Source organism: Phoxinus phoxinus (assembly GCF_949152265.1).
Source record: "Phoxinus phoxinus genome assembly, chromosome: 10".
Taxonomy (NCBI): Eukaryota; Metazoa; Chordata; class Actinopteri; order Cypriniformes; family Leuciscidae; genus Phoxinus; species Phoxinus phoxinus.
In genome coordinates, this window is record NC_136885.1 from 33826936 (window position 1) to 33840345 (window position 13410).

The 13410-nt window shown below is 43.4% G+C and overlaps 1 protein-coding gene across 2 annotated transcripts; it reads left to right on the forward strand.

Annotated features, from left to right (window-relative positions):
* The first annotated feature begins 340 nt into the window (after window positions 1-340).
* Window positions 341-9965, forward strand: LOC307005327 (leukocyte elastase inhibitor-like). 2 transcript variants are annotated; one of them, XM_079625375.1, is made up of 6 exons: window positions 341-878; window positions 8200-8330; window positions 8417-8534; window positions 8747-8889; window positions 8985-9152; window positions 9265-9965. In XM_079625375.1, exons 1-6 carry the CDS (start codon window positions 680-682, stop codon window positions 9661-9663), a joined length of 1158 nt encoding a protein of 385 aa, XP_079481501.1. In that variant the 5' UTR covers window positions 341-679; the 3' UTR covers window positions 9664-9965. The 2 variants fall into 2 exon arrangements, with proteins under 2 accessions (XP_079481501.1, XP_079481500.1); XM_079625374.1 differs by lacking the exon at window positions 341-878 and adding an exon at window positions 7406-8010 and having other exon boundaries at window positions 8190-8330.
* Window positions 9966-13410: the final 3445 nt, after the last annotated feature.

The following is a 13410-nucleotide window of genomic DNA, read 5'->3' on the forward strand; positions in this document are numbered from 1 at the left end:
GCTTTAGACAGTCTGTATAAATATACCTCAGATTTATTTATCAAATCTATTTGTACAGTCAATCTCAAAGCTCTTACCCATTTTACATGTGTTGTGTGTGTTTTTCCGTGGCCTTCATGCTGAAAACCAATGCTGCTACTTAGTCCTTTTCCCGTCAGTGGGCATAACCGCTACTTAGTCTTTTTCCCGTCAGTGGGCATAACCGCAGTCACTCCGGCCGACAGTGACGTCACACACACATATCCTCTCATTCCCTCCTCTCAGGGTTGAGTAACCCGAGACGTTTTAGAGGATGGGCTGGATTTGTTTTAGAGGATGGGCTGTGTAGGGCGGGACAACGTCTATAAGAATGACACTTAGTGACTCAGCAGATCATTCGTTCACCTCCGACAGAAGAGGAAACTTCATCGTTCCTGCTGAATACTGAATTGTGCTTTAATAGAACAGATTTGTACATTACAGTTCTGTATGATGAAAATGATGCAAAAACTACTGTTCTAATTTTAACAATTTTAACTGCTGTGAGAGAAAAAGCATGGATTTACTGTTTCTTAGACAAGCATGTGATGTTGTTTATGTTTACATAGGAAATGACAACTGACCTGAGCTGTGTTCTGTTTGGGATTTTCACATTGTTATGCTGATCATATCTCTCTCTCCTGCTTTCTAGCTTGTGAAAATGGAGCATTTGTCTGCTGCAAACACACAGTTCTCCCTCGACCTGTTCAAGAAGATCAGCGAAGGAAACGCATCAGGAAATGTGTTCTACTCTCCTGTCAGCATCTCCTCGGCTCTGGCCATGGTGTTGCTCGGTGCAAGAGGAAACACAGCGGCTCAGATGACTAAGGTGATCTTACACAATATACTTTTAAAAAAGGGTGACGGGAAAGTAGACGGAGACAGAGGGACCAGGACGTGATGCAAGTCTTTGCACAACGAGTGCATGCATTCCAGATTCCAGTGCAAACTGAAAAAAATTATGAACTTCACCTGGTTTACCGGTTCTACAGCATATGGAAACTATCTGACTAAACATGTCAGGTTTCAGATGACCGCTTAATACTGGAGAAATTAAGAGCAGAGTACACATTAATTACTACATAATAAATAAATAAAAAGTATTTCTTTAAACCAGTGCTGCTCAAATTGGCAACATTACTGGGGACAGACACAGGCCTATAGTAATCACTGGCCTACACAATTTGTCCTAAAGACTGAATATTAACGTGTGTGCCATCAGCACTAGCAACATGTGGCAACATCCCTTATACAACACTGAGAAACAAAATTGTAGGGAAAAATCCTTAGCCCTTCCAAAATCGTAGCCCCTGCGAATCGCTTCAAGGAGTGGTTGAATATGATTAAATTTTTCTAACTTTAGTTTAGTTAGTTTGTAATGTTGCTGTTTGAACATAAACAACATCTGCAAAGTTACAACACTCAAAGTTCAAAGCAAAGTGAGATATTTACTTTTAAAGAAATTGCTTTTTAAGGACTACAACAAACGGCTGGTAGGGACTACACGACATTCCTCCCAGGTTTGTGACATCACAAACCCTAGAATTTACATAAACCCCGCCCCCACGGTTTATAGATTATCATGACAGAATATGCTAATCAATGACTAGAAGATAACTACACATAAGCTACATAAATTCATCAACTAACCATTCAGAAATGTCCTGTTGCTTCTACATGTTGTCACTTCTTCTTGAGTCTTTCAATCATTGTCTGACTTCGGTTTAAACATAAAAGGCTAAAAGTTTTTGAAATTTTCAGTGCGTGTGTGAGGTAATCAGAGATTCTAACACACAAGCTCTTGAAGCTCCGCCCCCTGTGCCGGGAGCAGCAGCTCGTTTGCATTTAAAGGGACAGACACAAAAAACGGTGCGTTTTTGCTCACCCTCAAAAAGTTACAATTTTAACATGCTATATAAAAATATCTGTTGGGTATTTTGAGCTAAAACTTCACATACACTCTCTTAGGACATGAAAAAGTGATATTACATCTTGTGAAAAGGGAATTATACCACCCCTTTCAAAAACTGGGCATTAACTGTCATACACAACCTTTAAGTGATTTCTTAAATTCAACGGCAAATTCTTGAAAGCCAGCATTTCGTGCTTTAGGTTGTCACAATTTAAAGCGCATTCACCAGGAATCCTTTTTCATTTTGAACATCTCCCTCATATATAGCCATGGGTGATCAGGAATGTCTCTATTCTCAGTCATGTCGACATCGCTAACTCCCTCTGTCTAATTCATAACTATTATTCTTGTTGACTTCTACCTTGCTCCATGGGAGCTTATAGTCTACGTCTGTGGTGTGTGATAGTCAAAATTATACACCAATGGAGGAGTCATCTTTTCTGTTGAAAAAGGCGCGCAATAACAAGAAATAGTATTGATCATGCCACATATTTGAAGTACTGATACCAGAAAAATCTACTTAAGTAAAGTAAAGGAGTATTTGTACTTTGTTACTTTCCATGTCTGTATATTGCATTTACATTTTATATATGTAAAACGTCTCAGGTTACGACTGTAACCCTAGTTCCCTGAGAAGGGAACGAGACGATGCGTCAATGACGCTTTGGGAACGCTTCTGCATGATTGCGTCTGAAGCACTTATGTCAACTAGTCCAATGGCGAGAGTGGGCGTCACGGGCGGGTGACGTGACGACCAGGAAAGGATAAAGGACATCCGGTTTAGAACCGCGCTAGCTTCGAAAGGGCCGAAGCAAAACGATCACAGGGATGTAGGAAGTATGGCAAAGTGACGCATCGTCTCGTTCCCTTCTCAGGGAACTAGGGTTACAGTCGTAACCTGAGACGTTCCCTTTCGAGGGAACTCGCGATGCGTCAATGACGCTTTGGGAACGAGAATACCAAACACGCCATACGAAACAGAACCTGTCTGTGTGAATACTGCACAACTAAGACAAGAGCATTTGAAAACCTGGGGAAGCGCCCAGGTCGAAGTAGCAAAACCTTACGAATGTGAGCGGAGAGGACCAGCCTGCCGCATACCACATCCTACAGGGATATCTACATATATAATAAGGCTTATAAGCCGCCATACTCCTGTCCTGGTCTAAAAGCACCACGGAGGAAACAACCAAAGGTTTCCCCCCCCCCTCAGGGAAATACCACCAAAAGGGACATGGTAGGCACTAAAGCCGCCACGTACACCTTCAGTGTGGAAGGGGATAACCCTGCGGCAAAACGAACCAGCAGTAACTCCAGCACTGTACCAATCGGGCAGTAAACTGGGCCCCACTGTCCAAGACCCGTAAAATGAAGTGAATACCCATCACTTTATGTATTAAGTTTCCTCGTGGAGGGAGCTCTGGAGTGAAGTATGGTCTCCACAACCTCAGTTGAGAGAAGTCAATGAGTTGGGCCCCCTCAGAGGCCAAACCCACAGGATCCAAATCTCTGGGCTGGGTGAAAGATCACCCAATCCACTTGAGATCGAAGGTCCCTCCTTACTAGATTCTCCAAGGGAGAGCCGTCGAGGAGAGACACCGGGTCCGGGTCCAGAACTCCTGGGAGCAGAGTAATCGGGGAAAGATGTACAGACGTAGCCTCGGCCATGTCCATACCACAACGTCCAGCCCCAAGGGAGCTGGGTGTGTGAGGGAAAACCAAAGTGGACCATGCGTCGTATCCTGAGACGCGAAGAGATCCACTTGTGCCTGGTCATAAACCCCCCAAATGTGCTCCACCACCTCAGTGTGGAGCCTCCATTCCCTGGGCCTCAGCCCCTGCCTCAACAGGATGTCTGCTCCTACATATTTATGTAAGAGACGACCGATGTGTTGTCTGTACGGACAAGCACATGATGGTCCCTCAGGTCTGGGAGGAAAGTCTCAACGCATTGAAGACTGCCATCATCTCCAGGCAATTTATGTGCCAAAAAAGATGATGACTCCTCCACAGGCCCTGGGATGAGCGGCATCCCATTACCGCTCCCCAGCCGGTGAGGGAAGCATCTGTCGAGATAGCAACTCGATGGCAAAGAGCTCCCAACACCGGAACCTGGGAAAAGAACCAGTATTTCCTCCATATAACCAAGGCGCGGAGACACCGCCGCGTGATCTTGATCGTACGAAGTGGGTTTCCCCTCGGGGAGAACCCTCTGGTTCTGAGCCACCACTGCAAACGTCTCATGTACAGCAGGCCAAAGGGTATCACATTGGACGCTGCTGTCATGAGGCCCAACAGTTTCTCGAACTGTTTCATAATGCGTGACTGCTCAGTGAGATAGGAACCAGTATCTCCTCCATATAACCAAGGCGCGGAGACACCGCCGCGTGATCTTGATCGTACAAAGTGGGTTTCCCCTCGGGGAGAACCCTCTGGTTCTGAGCCACCACTGCAAAGGTCTCATGTACAGCAGGCCAAAGGGTATCACATTGGACGCTGCTGCCATGAGGCCCAACAGTTTCTCGAACTGTTTCACAGTGCGTGACTGACCTAGCTTCAACTCTTTTGTGGCTGTGAGGATAGCAGCTACACGAACGGGCGATAGTGTGGCTCGCATCGTGACTGATTCCCATACCACACCAAGGAAAGTGGTTCTCTGTAATGGAGACAGCACACTCTTCTTGGCATTGAGTCTCAACCCCAATTTCTTCATCTGAGCGAGGACGACATCTCGATGCCGAACCGCTAACTGCTCTGAATCCGCCAGAATCAGCCAGTCATCGATGTAGTTCAGAATGCGTAGCCCTGCAGCCTGGCGGGGCCAGAGCTGCATCTACGCACTTCGTGAACATGCGAGGTGATAGCTAGACCGAATGGAAGCACCTGATAATGGTATTCTTTGCCCCAAAAAGAAAACCACAGGAACTTCCTTTGTTGAGGAAGGATGGAAGGAAGCGCCTTTTAAATCTATCGTGACAAACCAGTCCTCGGATCTGATTTGAGTCACGATCTGTTTGTGTGAGCATCTTGAACTTGAGTTTCATGACTGCACGATACAACAGGCGAAGATCTAAAAAGGGACGCAACCCCCCATCCTTTTTCGGAACAATAAAGTAGCGGCTGTAAAACCCCGATTCTCTGTCGGGCGAGTACACCTCCTCTATAGCTCCATACGCTAATAGAGACTCTACTTCTTGCTCCATTACCAGAGCCTGCTATGGATGTACTAACGCGAGTAGCACCCCGTTGTAACGAGGTGGAGGAGAAAGAAACTAGATTCTGAAACCTCTCTCTATTATCTGCAGGACCCATGGAGATATATTCGGCAGATTCTTCCACTCTGTCAGAAAATCTACTAAGGGTACCAGTCCCTCGAGACTGGCCTCTGGTGTTATTGTAACAGCCACTTCGGTGACCTGAAGCATCCTGGCAGGAAACGACCGAACTGACTGTTTTTGAACCCCACTCAGAGGGTGCGAGTTCGACACAGTGTCGTGGTGACACTGAGCCATGTGCTCGCTGGAGACCGCTGCGCCCCGAGGCACCAAGGGTGGCGGGGTTGGCAGAACGACCTCCTGAGGGCACCGAGGTGGGGCGGGCACCGTATACTGAGGTGTACACCGCTTCACCCCGGTCGGGGTTGCCCTCAGAGGTCTGACACCAGTGGCATCAGGACCTTGGGCGAAGCCTTTTTCACAGAAAACTGTCCTCGGATCCATCTTCTGCTTTAAAGGCTTCTGTAGAGAATGCCATTCTGGTCCCCAATCTTTCTGAGGGGGAGCACAGGAAATGGCACTCTGCCTGTACAAGGAGTTTGTTAATGGCTAGTGCTGCTCCGCCCAGCAGCCCCATTTACGAAGTTATAAACTCCAACTCATTGCACACAGGAGATTGAGAATATTAAATTCCCTTAACCCGATGCTCAGCACATAATTTTACCATATAATTCCTCAAAATTAAATGTAAAAGATCAACCAGACAAGTTACACGGTCTGGATGAAATGCTGAACTTATGCATGAATCTAACTAATGAAAGTCAGATAAGCAAATTTAAATGCAGCCCACTTATTTAATTCCTCAGAATCAAACAGCACAAAATCAACCAGACAAGATAATATAGTCTGCATGAAAGGCTGAATATATATTTAAATACAGCCCACTTATTTAATTCCTCAGAATCAAACAGAAAAAATCAACCAGACAAGATAATATAGTCAGGATGAAAGGCTGAATATATATATATATATTTATATATAAAAATAGTTTCAACATACAATAAAAGAATCAAAAATTCATAGCTTGCAATACACTGTATCTCTTTAATCAATGCATTGCATTTGCATAAGGTCCACTGGATTCGTATTGCAGTCTTTTAAATAAACAGTAGCATGGGGAAACTCCCGATAGTGAACACAGGTCGGTAACGTTCATGAATGAACCAGTCCAGTCCACTATTATTATTGCAGACTCGTAATCTACGCGATGCCTCAGCAAACGCGAGATCCGAGCCAAATAATCTTTATGACTTTCTTCCCTCGAGAAGAAAGCCATCGGGAGAAGAGCTAAATTCTCGATAGTGCAAATGTTACACGTCGGGAATTTATGAATGAACACTGTCAGTCCCCTTTTACTAGAGCTGACCGTGCATTCTCCACTCTCAAACAAACAACACATGACTCGCGTGTGTCCCCACTCGTAATGAAGCGAGTGCAGGGAGGAACACGCGATCCAAAGCTGTTTGCTCCCCATACTCCTGTCCATATATATATTGTGCTTGTGAACATGCATCGATGCTCAGCACCTCTACCTCCTCAGAGATAGACTGCTAAAACACCGGGCTCTCTAACCAGGGCGGAAGAAGCTGCGGCGCGGGCTTCCGATCCCAGAGAGAGAGCGCTGGATCCCCCGGGTAAAGGCAGAGAAAAGGCGGCGCCCGTCTCTAACCCCTCCGCGAGATCCATTTGCGAACCCCGCAATATCAACCTCCGTGCTGCCTCGGCAACACGGGGCCGATACTGCGAGGAACGCGAGCCTGAACACCCTCCTCAAAGAGTGACAAGCGGGAACGGAGCGAGTACGATAGTAACACGCAATGCTCGTCAGCACCCTCGAGCGCTGACAGAACATGCTCCGTTCCAAACAAACAACACATACATCGTGTGTATCCCCACCCGTAGAGACAGAGGGCAGGAAGGAACACACGACCTAAGGTTGTTTGTTCGCCATAATATCTATGCTTGAGACACACAACAATAAATAAGACAGACAGTATGACACAGAGCGCTTTGCTGAGGCACAAAAGCTAGCGCGGTTCTAAACCGGATGTCCTTTATCCTTTCCTGGTCGTCACGTCACCCGCCCGTGACGCCCACTCTCGCCATTGGACTAGTTGACATAAGTGCTTCAGACGCAATCATGCAGAAGCGTTCCCAAAGCGTCATTGACGCATCGCGAGTTCCCTCGAAAGGGAACTGCTTTCACTAACAGGAAATTATTAATCTGTAGCTGCGTCTGAAATCGCACACTGTCTGAGTATGTATACATTTGAATTTACTTTGCGGGCATTAAAAAGTGTGTTATATGAAGTATGAATGTAATCCGGACGTACTACATCCAGTAATACATCAGTTGCATTGCTACACTGCCATTCATAAATCCTCTCCTGTGGCCTCATGGGATAGTAAAGTGTCCATCGAATGCGCACTGCAGAATCTCACCGGAAGTAGTAGATCATCTGGGACTTTTCGCATACTGTGTTTCAAATACTGTGCATACTACACTTTTGGCGTAGGGAAGTATTAGGGAAGTAGTAGGGAAGAATTAATCTCTCTTTCCACTCATTTAATTATCAAAGTCCTGAGGGCCAAAATCAACAAGGAATGTGTCTGACATCAGTTCTTCATTGTCTTTTCTAGTACATTTTAAACTATTTTAATGAGCATTTGAGTTGTGCATTCACAATATGTTGAAGTTATCTTTATTAATTCTGCCATAACAATGCTGTGTAGGTCCTGGGCTTTAACAATGAACCACCAATGATGCAGCAAACCCAGAAACCTCAGACACCTGCTGAACTCAAGGTTTCGTATGAATATTTACATCAAACACTAACCCAGTTAACAGGGAACGATCTCAGGACTTTAGCTAACATTCTGTCAAGGTTCTGTTGCATGAACAGCTGTATTTACTGTAGAGACGCATGTATCCTTTGGGTTCGTCTGATTCAACTGATTAAATCTGATATTGTTGATGCAAACAGAAATCTCCAGAGGAAACAACTGAGGACCAAATTCATTCCAGCTTCAACAAGTTCATGAGTGAGCTGAACAAACCAGGAGTCCCGTATGCGTTGAGTCTTGCCAACCGCCTCTACGGAGAGCAATCCTACCAGTTTGTTGAGGTAAGACTCGGTTTATTCACTAGAGGTTCTGGAAATGTTCTCAACTCTAATATCACTTCCACCTCAATCGGTTTGCTATATTACAGAAATTCCTCAATGATGCAAAAAGATACTATGAAGCCGGACTGGAGAAGGTGGACTTCAAGAACAAATCAGAAGCGGCTCGTGTCGACATCAACAAATGGGTGGAGACAAAAACACAAGGTGAAATCCAGCATAAACTTATTCTCAATTTTAAACTTATTCTACACTCTTACAAAAAAGTTTTTAATGATTTTTAGAGCACTTTAGAATCAGCAAAATTGTCTTTTCATGGGCCATGTTTGGCTTAATGGGTTCTTGAGTTGAGCTAAAAATATCAAACCCAACCAGTTGAAATCACTTCTTAAAGTGAACAATGTTCCTTTGTATTTTAGAGAAGATCAAGGACTTGGTGCCACAGGGAGCCATCGATGAGATGACGAGACTGGTTTTGGTGAACGCCATCTACTTCAAGGGAAACTGGGAGAAGAAATTCCCAAAGGAAGCCACCAGTGATGGGCAGTTTAAGCTGAACAAGGTGGGATTTCATGCTCTTTTTAAAAATATTTTTAGCAGTCATGATGAAATCTGAGGGGTTATAACTTATAATGTGTTTCCATTTATGTTTGCCAGAATCAAACTAAGCCAGTGAAGATGATGTATAAAGAGGCGTACTTTCCTCTGGTCTTCATCCCAGAGATCAACAGTCAGGTTCTGGAGCTGCCGTATTTCGGGAAGAATCTCAGTATGTTGATCATCCTTCCTAAAGAGATGGAAGACGACACCACTGGCCTTCAGAAGGTGATTTGAATGCTTAATTAGCCAGCCGTGACCAGTCAGATGTTTACTTGTGGAGCAGTTTTCATTTTGACTATTTTAACTATTCATCTGACATGTCTCTCTCATTATCCAGCTTGAAAAGGCACTGACCTACGAGAAGCTCATGAAGTGGACCAAACGAATGCGTCAAGAAAAGGTTCAAGTATCTCTGCCCAGATTCAAGATGGAGGAAACCTATGACATGAAGAGTCTTCTGATCAGCATGGGAATGGAGGATGTTTTTGACCCGCTGAAGGTGAATCTTTCGGGCTTGTCCTCTAACAAGGACCTGGTGTTGTCGAAGGTGATCCATAAAGCCTTTGTTGAAGTCAACGAGGAAGGAACCGAAGCGGCTGCAGCCACCGGTATCGTCTCGAGGACCATGAGTTACATCATCCCGCAGGTCTTCAATGCAGACCATCCTTTCCTTTTCTTCATCCGACACAATCCAACCAAGAGCATTTTGTTTTACGGACGCTTCTGCTCTCCATGAGTGAGTCCTGCTGCATGAGACGCTTCTGATCTGGTTCAAATGAGTAGGGAAGACTCGGGACAACTGTGGCTCTCTTCATGCAACTGTATATGTAATCAAATCTATCAGTTTACATAAACATTTATGTTGTTTATTGCACTACACAAGGCTCTATTATACAAGTTAAATTATGTGTTTGCATTCACTGTAACAGTATATTAAACATATGTAACAGAGTTTAAATAATGTTGTTAAATGATACAATGGACTTGTGTACATATATGTTTTTACATTGTACTTACATTAAAAAAATACCAGCATGTAATTACAGATGTAATTAATTAAGTCCTTAATTACACAGTTGACCCTTCCCTTACAACTTAACCCACCCATACCACCACACCTGTCCCTAACCCGTATCACATCTCAATAGCAGCAAAAGTGTTTTACAATACAACATGAACACAATAAGTACATTGCACTTATTTTTCTATGTAAGTACATAGTACTTAAAGCCACTTAATATAAAGTGGGACCCTTTCATTAACTCCTCACCCTCATGTCGTTGCAAATTCTTAAGGCTTTCATTCATCTTCAGAACACAAATTAAGATCTTTTTGATGAAATCTGAGAGCTTTCTGTCCCTCCATTGACAGCTACGCAACTACCACTTTGACGCTTCAAAAAGTTCATAAAGCAATCGTAAAACTAATTAATATGAATTGAGAAGTTTAGTCCAAATGTTTTTAAAGATACACGATCGCTTTGTATGATGAAAAGATTGACGGCTTTTATTCACATATGCTGCTAGTACTGCAGAAAATCCAGGAGGATGGGGACACACTGCAGTTTTAGCCCAGATTTTCACTCAGCGACAGCAGAATTTTTTTTTTTGCGAAAACAAATGCCCGAGGCAAGTGGAGGCAAATCGTTGCTAGAGTAGTTCATGCGAGTGAGAATTGACGATGCATCTCTGGCAGCTGTGAGATATTTGGCAGGCTAAATATCTGGACCTGTCTGCGATTCAAATACTGTGTGAAATGTGTTCTGACTGTGTGACGAAGGACGACATCTTCAGGCAGATCAAACTGGCTGCTTGAGAATCAGCCAATCAGGAGCGGCACTGAGCGGTGTAGAGACTTTTCATGATGCTCGGGATCTCTGATTATCATAATTCCCTGAGTGTATCCTGATGGAAATATAAAGAGGCCTTAAACTCCAACAATCTTTTGAAAACAGAGTGTTTTTACCACACAAAAAGTTCAGCGCTACTACTGCTCCTTTCAAGGATGCAATAATCAGTTCCCACCCCGAGTGTAAAGCCAAACGGGATTGGTTGAAGCGATAACGTGCTACGATTGGCCAGCTCGACGTGGCCGTTATCTGATTGGCTTGAGTAGGCGGTGGGTGGAGTCCACTTATTTGTGGATTTGTCTGCACATCGACGCTAGAACTGTTTCAAAATCCACAAATGCTTGAGGGGATTCACAAATGCACAGGAAGCAATTCACAAATGTGTGCAGCGATTTACAAATGCACAGAAAGCGGTTCACAAATAAATGTCAGGCAGAGTTGTGTTTGTAAAGTAATAAAACATTTGTAAATATTTTGTTTATTTGCAAATCTCATTTTATTTATTTGTGAATTTTATAATTTTTTGTGATACTCTTTACATTTATTTGTGGATCTTAATCTATTTATTTGTGAATTCAATACATTTATTTGTGAATCTCTTTACATTTATTTGTGAATATAAATTTATTTATTTGGAATATTGCAACAATAATAACTCCATATTTATTGCACTGCAATAATGTCGTGGCACGTTGCTGCTCGTTGTCGTATAATGGCGGAGCTTCGCACTGCCCGTGTGTTTAATTGTGGAGAACGTTGTTAATAATGGAGGTGTTGCTCTGCAAGCCTTACGTGTCTCAATTGAAATCATGTCTGTTGTTCTTGCACAATGTGTAACGTTGTTTACTTTAAGGAGTAATTCTGCAGCTCATAATTATTATATGTTCAGCTGAATTTAGCATGTTGTATATTGTTGCAGTTAATGTGCAGCAAATTAATCTTTGAACAGGGATATAGTGTACTCAGCATTTCTAAGTTTGTATTTGCTTAGTAATAAGCATTTATTATAACACTGCATTTAAGTCGTACATAACAAATGTATAATTGAATCTCTTGGTTGTGTTTGTTTTATTATATACCTGCTAGGCATGTAATAACTATTTGACATTTATATAGAGAGTCTACATTTACTGATTTATGCCTGTATCTCTGTTTCAGAAACACACACATTTAAACCTTTATCTCAATAAATCACCTAAACGGAACATCTTGTCTGCATGCTAATCGATGCCCCCTGGTGGCCACAACCTTTTAAAGACCAGTCAAATTATACAGTCCTTTCCAATCATCAAAACAGACTGAATTGTATCGGCGATGACCTGCATTCAATGAGAGAGCAAGATACAGGGTAGAGGGAAGGTCGAGGAGGAGTTAAACCATCAGCTTTACAATTATATCAAACAGAAACAAACCACAAACATTTGCTTGACCATCCGCAACCGCAGCAAAATTATTTATTTACCTCCAACTCTCTTTGCAGAACAAACAATCCTTGCTCCCCGCGTCTTCCCACAGACAATTTGGATCACAAGCTTCTTGTGGGCTACCATTTTAATAATAATTCCAGTCTTGTGCACACGTGATCTTGCAAAATTTCCTTATCACTTCTTGCGTGTGTTTGGTTGTGAATTGTAGTTTGCAGACCAGACAAAGTTGTCTGCGATTCTTCCTATTGTAAAGTCATGCAATATGTAACCCCCAAAATCATGTATAGGGTATGATTTTACCCCAAAATTCAACATATTGACAAATATGAAACAAACATAAAAACAAATCCACCTTGCGCTGCCTGGAGTCCTAGCCTGGGTTTCCCCATACTGCCTTTGCGCAGCACGATTTTATTCACGCTGAAAGGCAGTCTGGATACCATGGACCAGATTTTCGCCTCATCTAGGGAACCAATCACATAACGGGGAGGGAGCAGCAAGACGATAACGACATCTATGCGACACAACTAAGCAGTTTGTTTATATCCATGTATACCTTCGACCCTCATGTTTATCTTGCACAAACGGCAATAGTCACTGAACGTCATTGTTTACACAAAAATATCTTACCCATCGTCTTCTTCCTTGTCTAATTTCTGTCGCTCTACATACGTCATCTGGTATAATGGAAACGATTGGCTATGAGCTACGTACAGGCGCATTTGATAGACATTCATAGCACCCAATAAACGGCGCCGGGCATTCGTAAACCACGCCTCAAATACGAGAAAATACACATGTGGTTCCCAGACCCAAGTCTCAACGAGAATTGGGTCTGGCGTTAGCCAGGCTACTGGAGTCCAGTTGTTTCTGTGAATTACTGCGATCGATTTGCTTCTCTTTGCTGTAGCTTTGGACAGTCTGTATAAATATACCTCAGATTTCTTTGTCAAATCTATTTGTACAGTCAGTCTCAAAAGCTCTTTCCTATTTTACATGTGTTGTGTGTGTTTTTCCGCAGCCTTCACGCTGAAAACCAATGCTACTTAGTCCTTTGCCCGTCAGTGGGCATAACCGCAGTCACTCCGGCCGGCAGTGACGTCACACACACATATCCTCTCATTCCCTCCTCTCAGGGTTGAGTAACCCGAGACGTTTAACAGAAGGGCTGGATTTGGTTTAGAGGATGGGCTGTGTAGGGCGGGAC

What these genes read in the sequence shown, in the direction of transcription:
- LOC307005327 (XM_079625375.1), top strand. Translation starts at nt 680, where the DNA reads ATGGAGCATTTGTCTGCTGCAAACACACAGTTCTCCCTCGACCTGTTC. An exon ending in GGTGGAGACAAAAACACAAG is followed by an intron (nt 8,535 to 8,746) that starts GTGAAATCCAGC and finishes TTTGTATTTTAG; the next exon opens with AGAAGATCAAGGACTTGGTG. An exon ending in ACACCACTGGCCTTCAGAAG is followed by an intron (nt 9,153 to 9,264) that starts GTGATTTGAATG and finishes CTCATTATCCAG; the next exon opens with CTTGAAAAGGCACTGACCTA.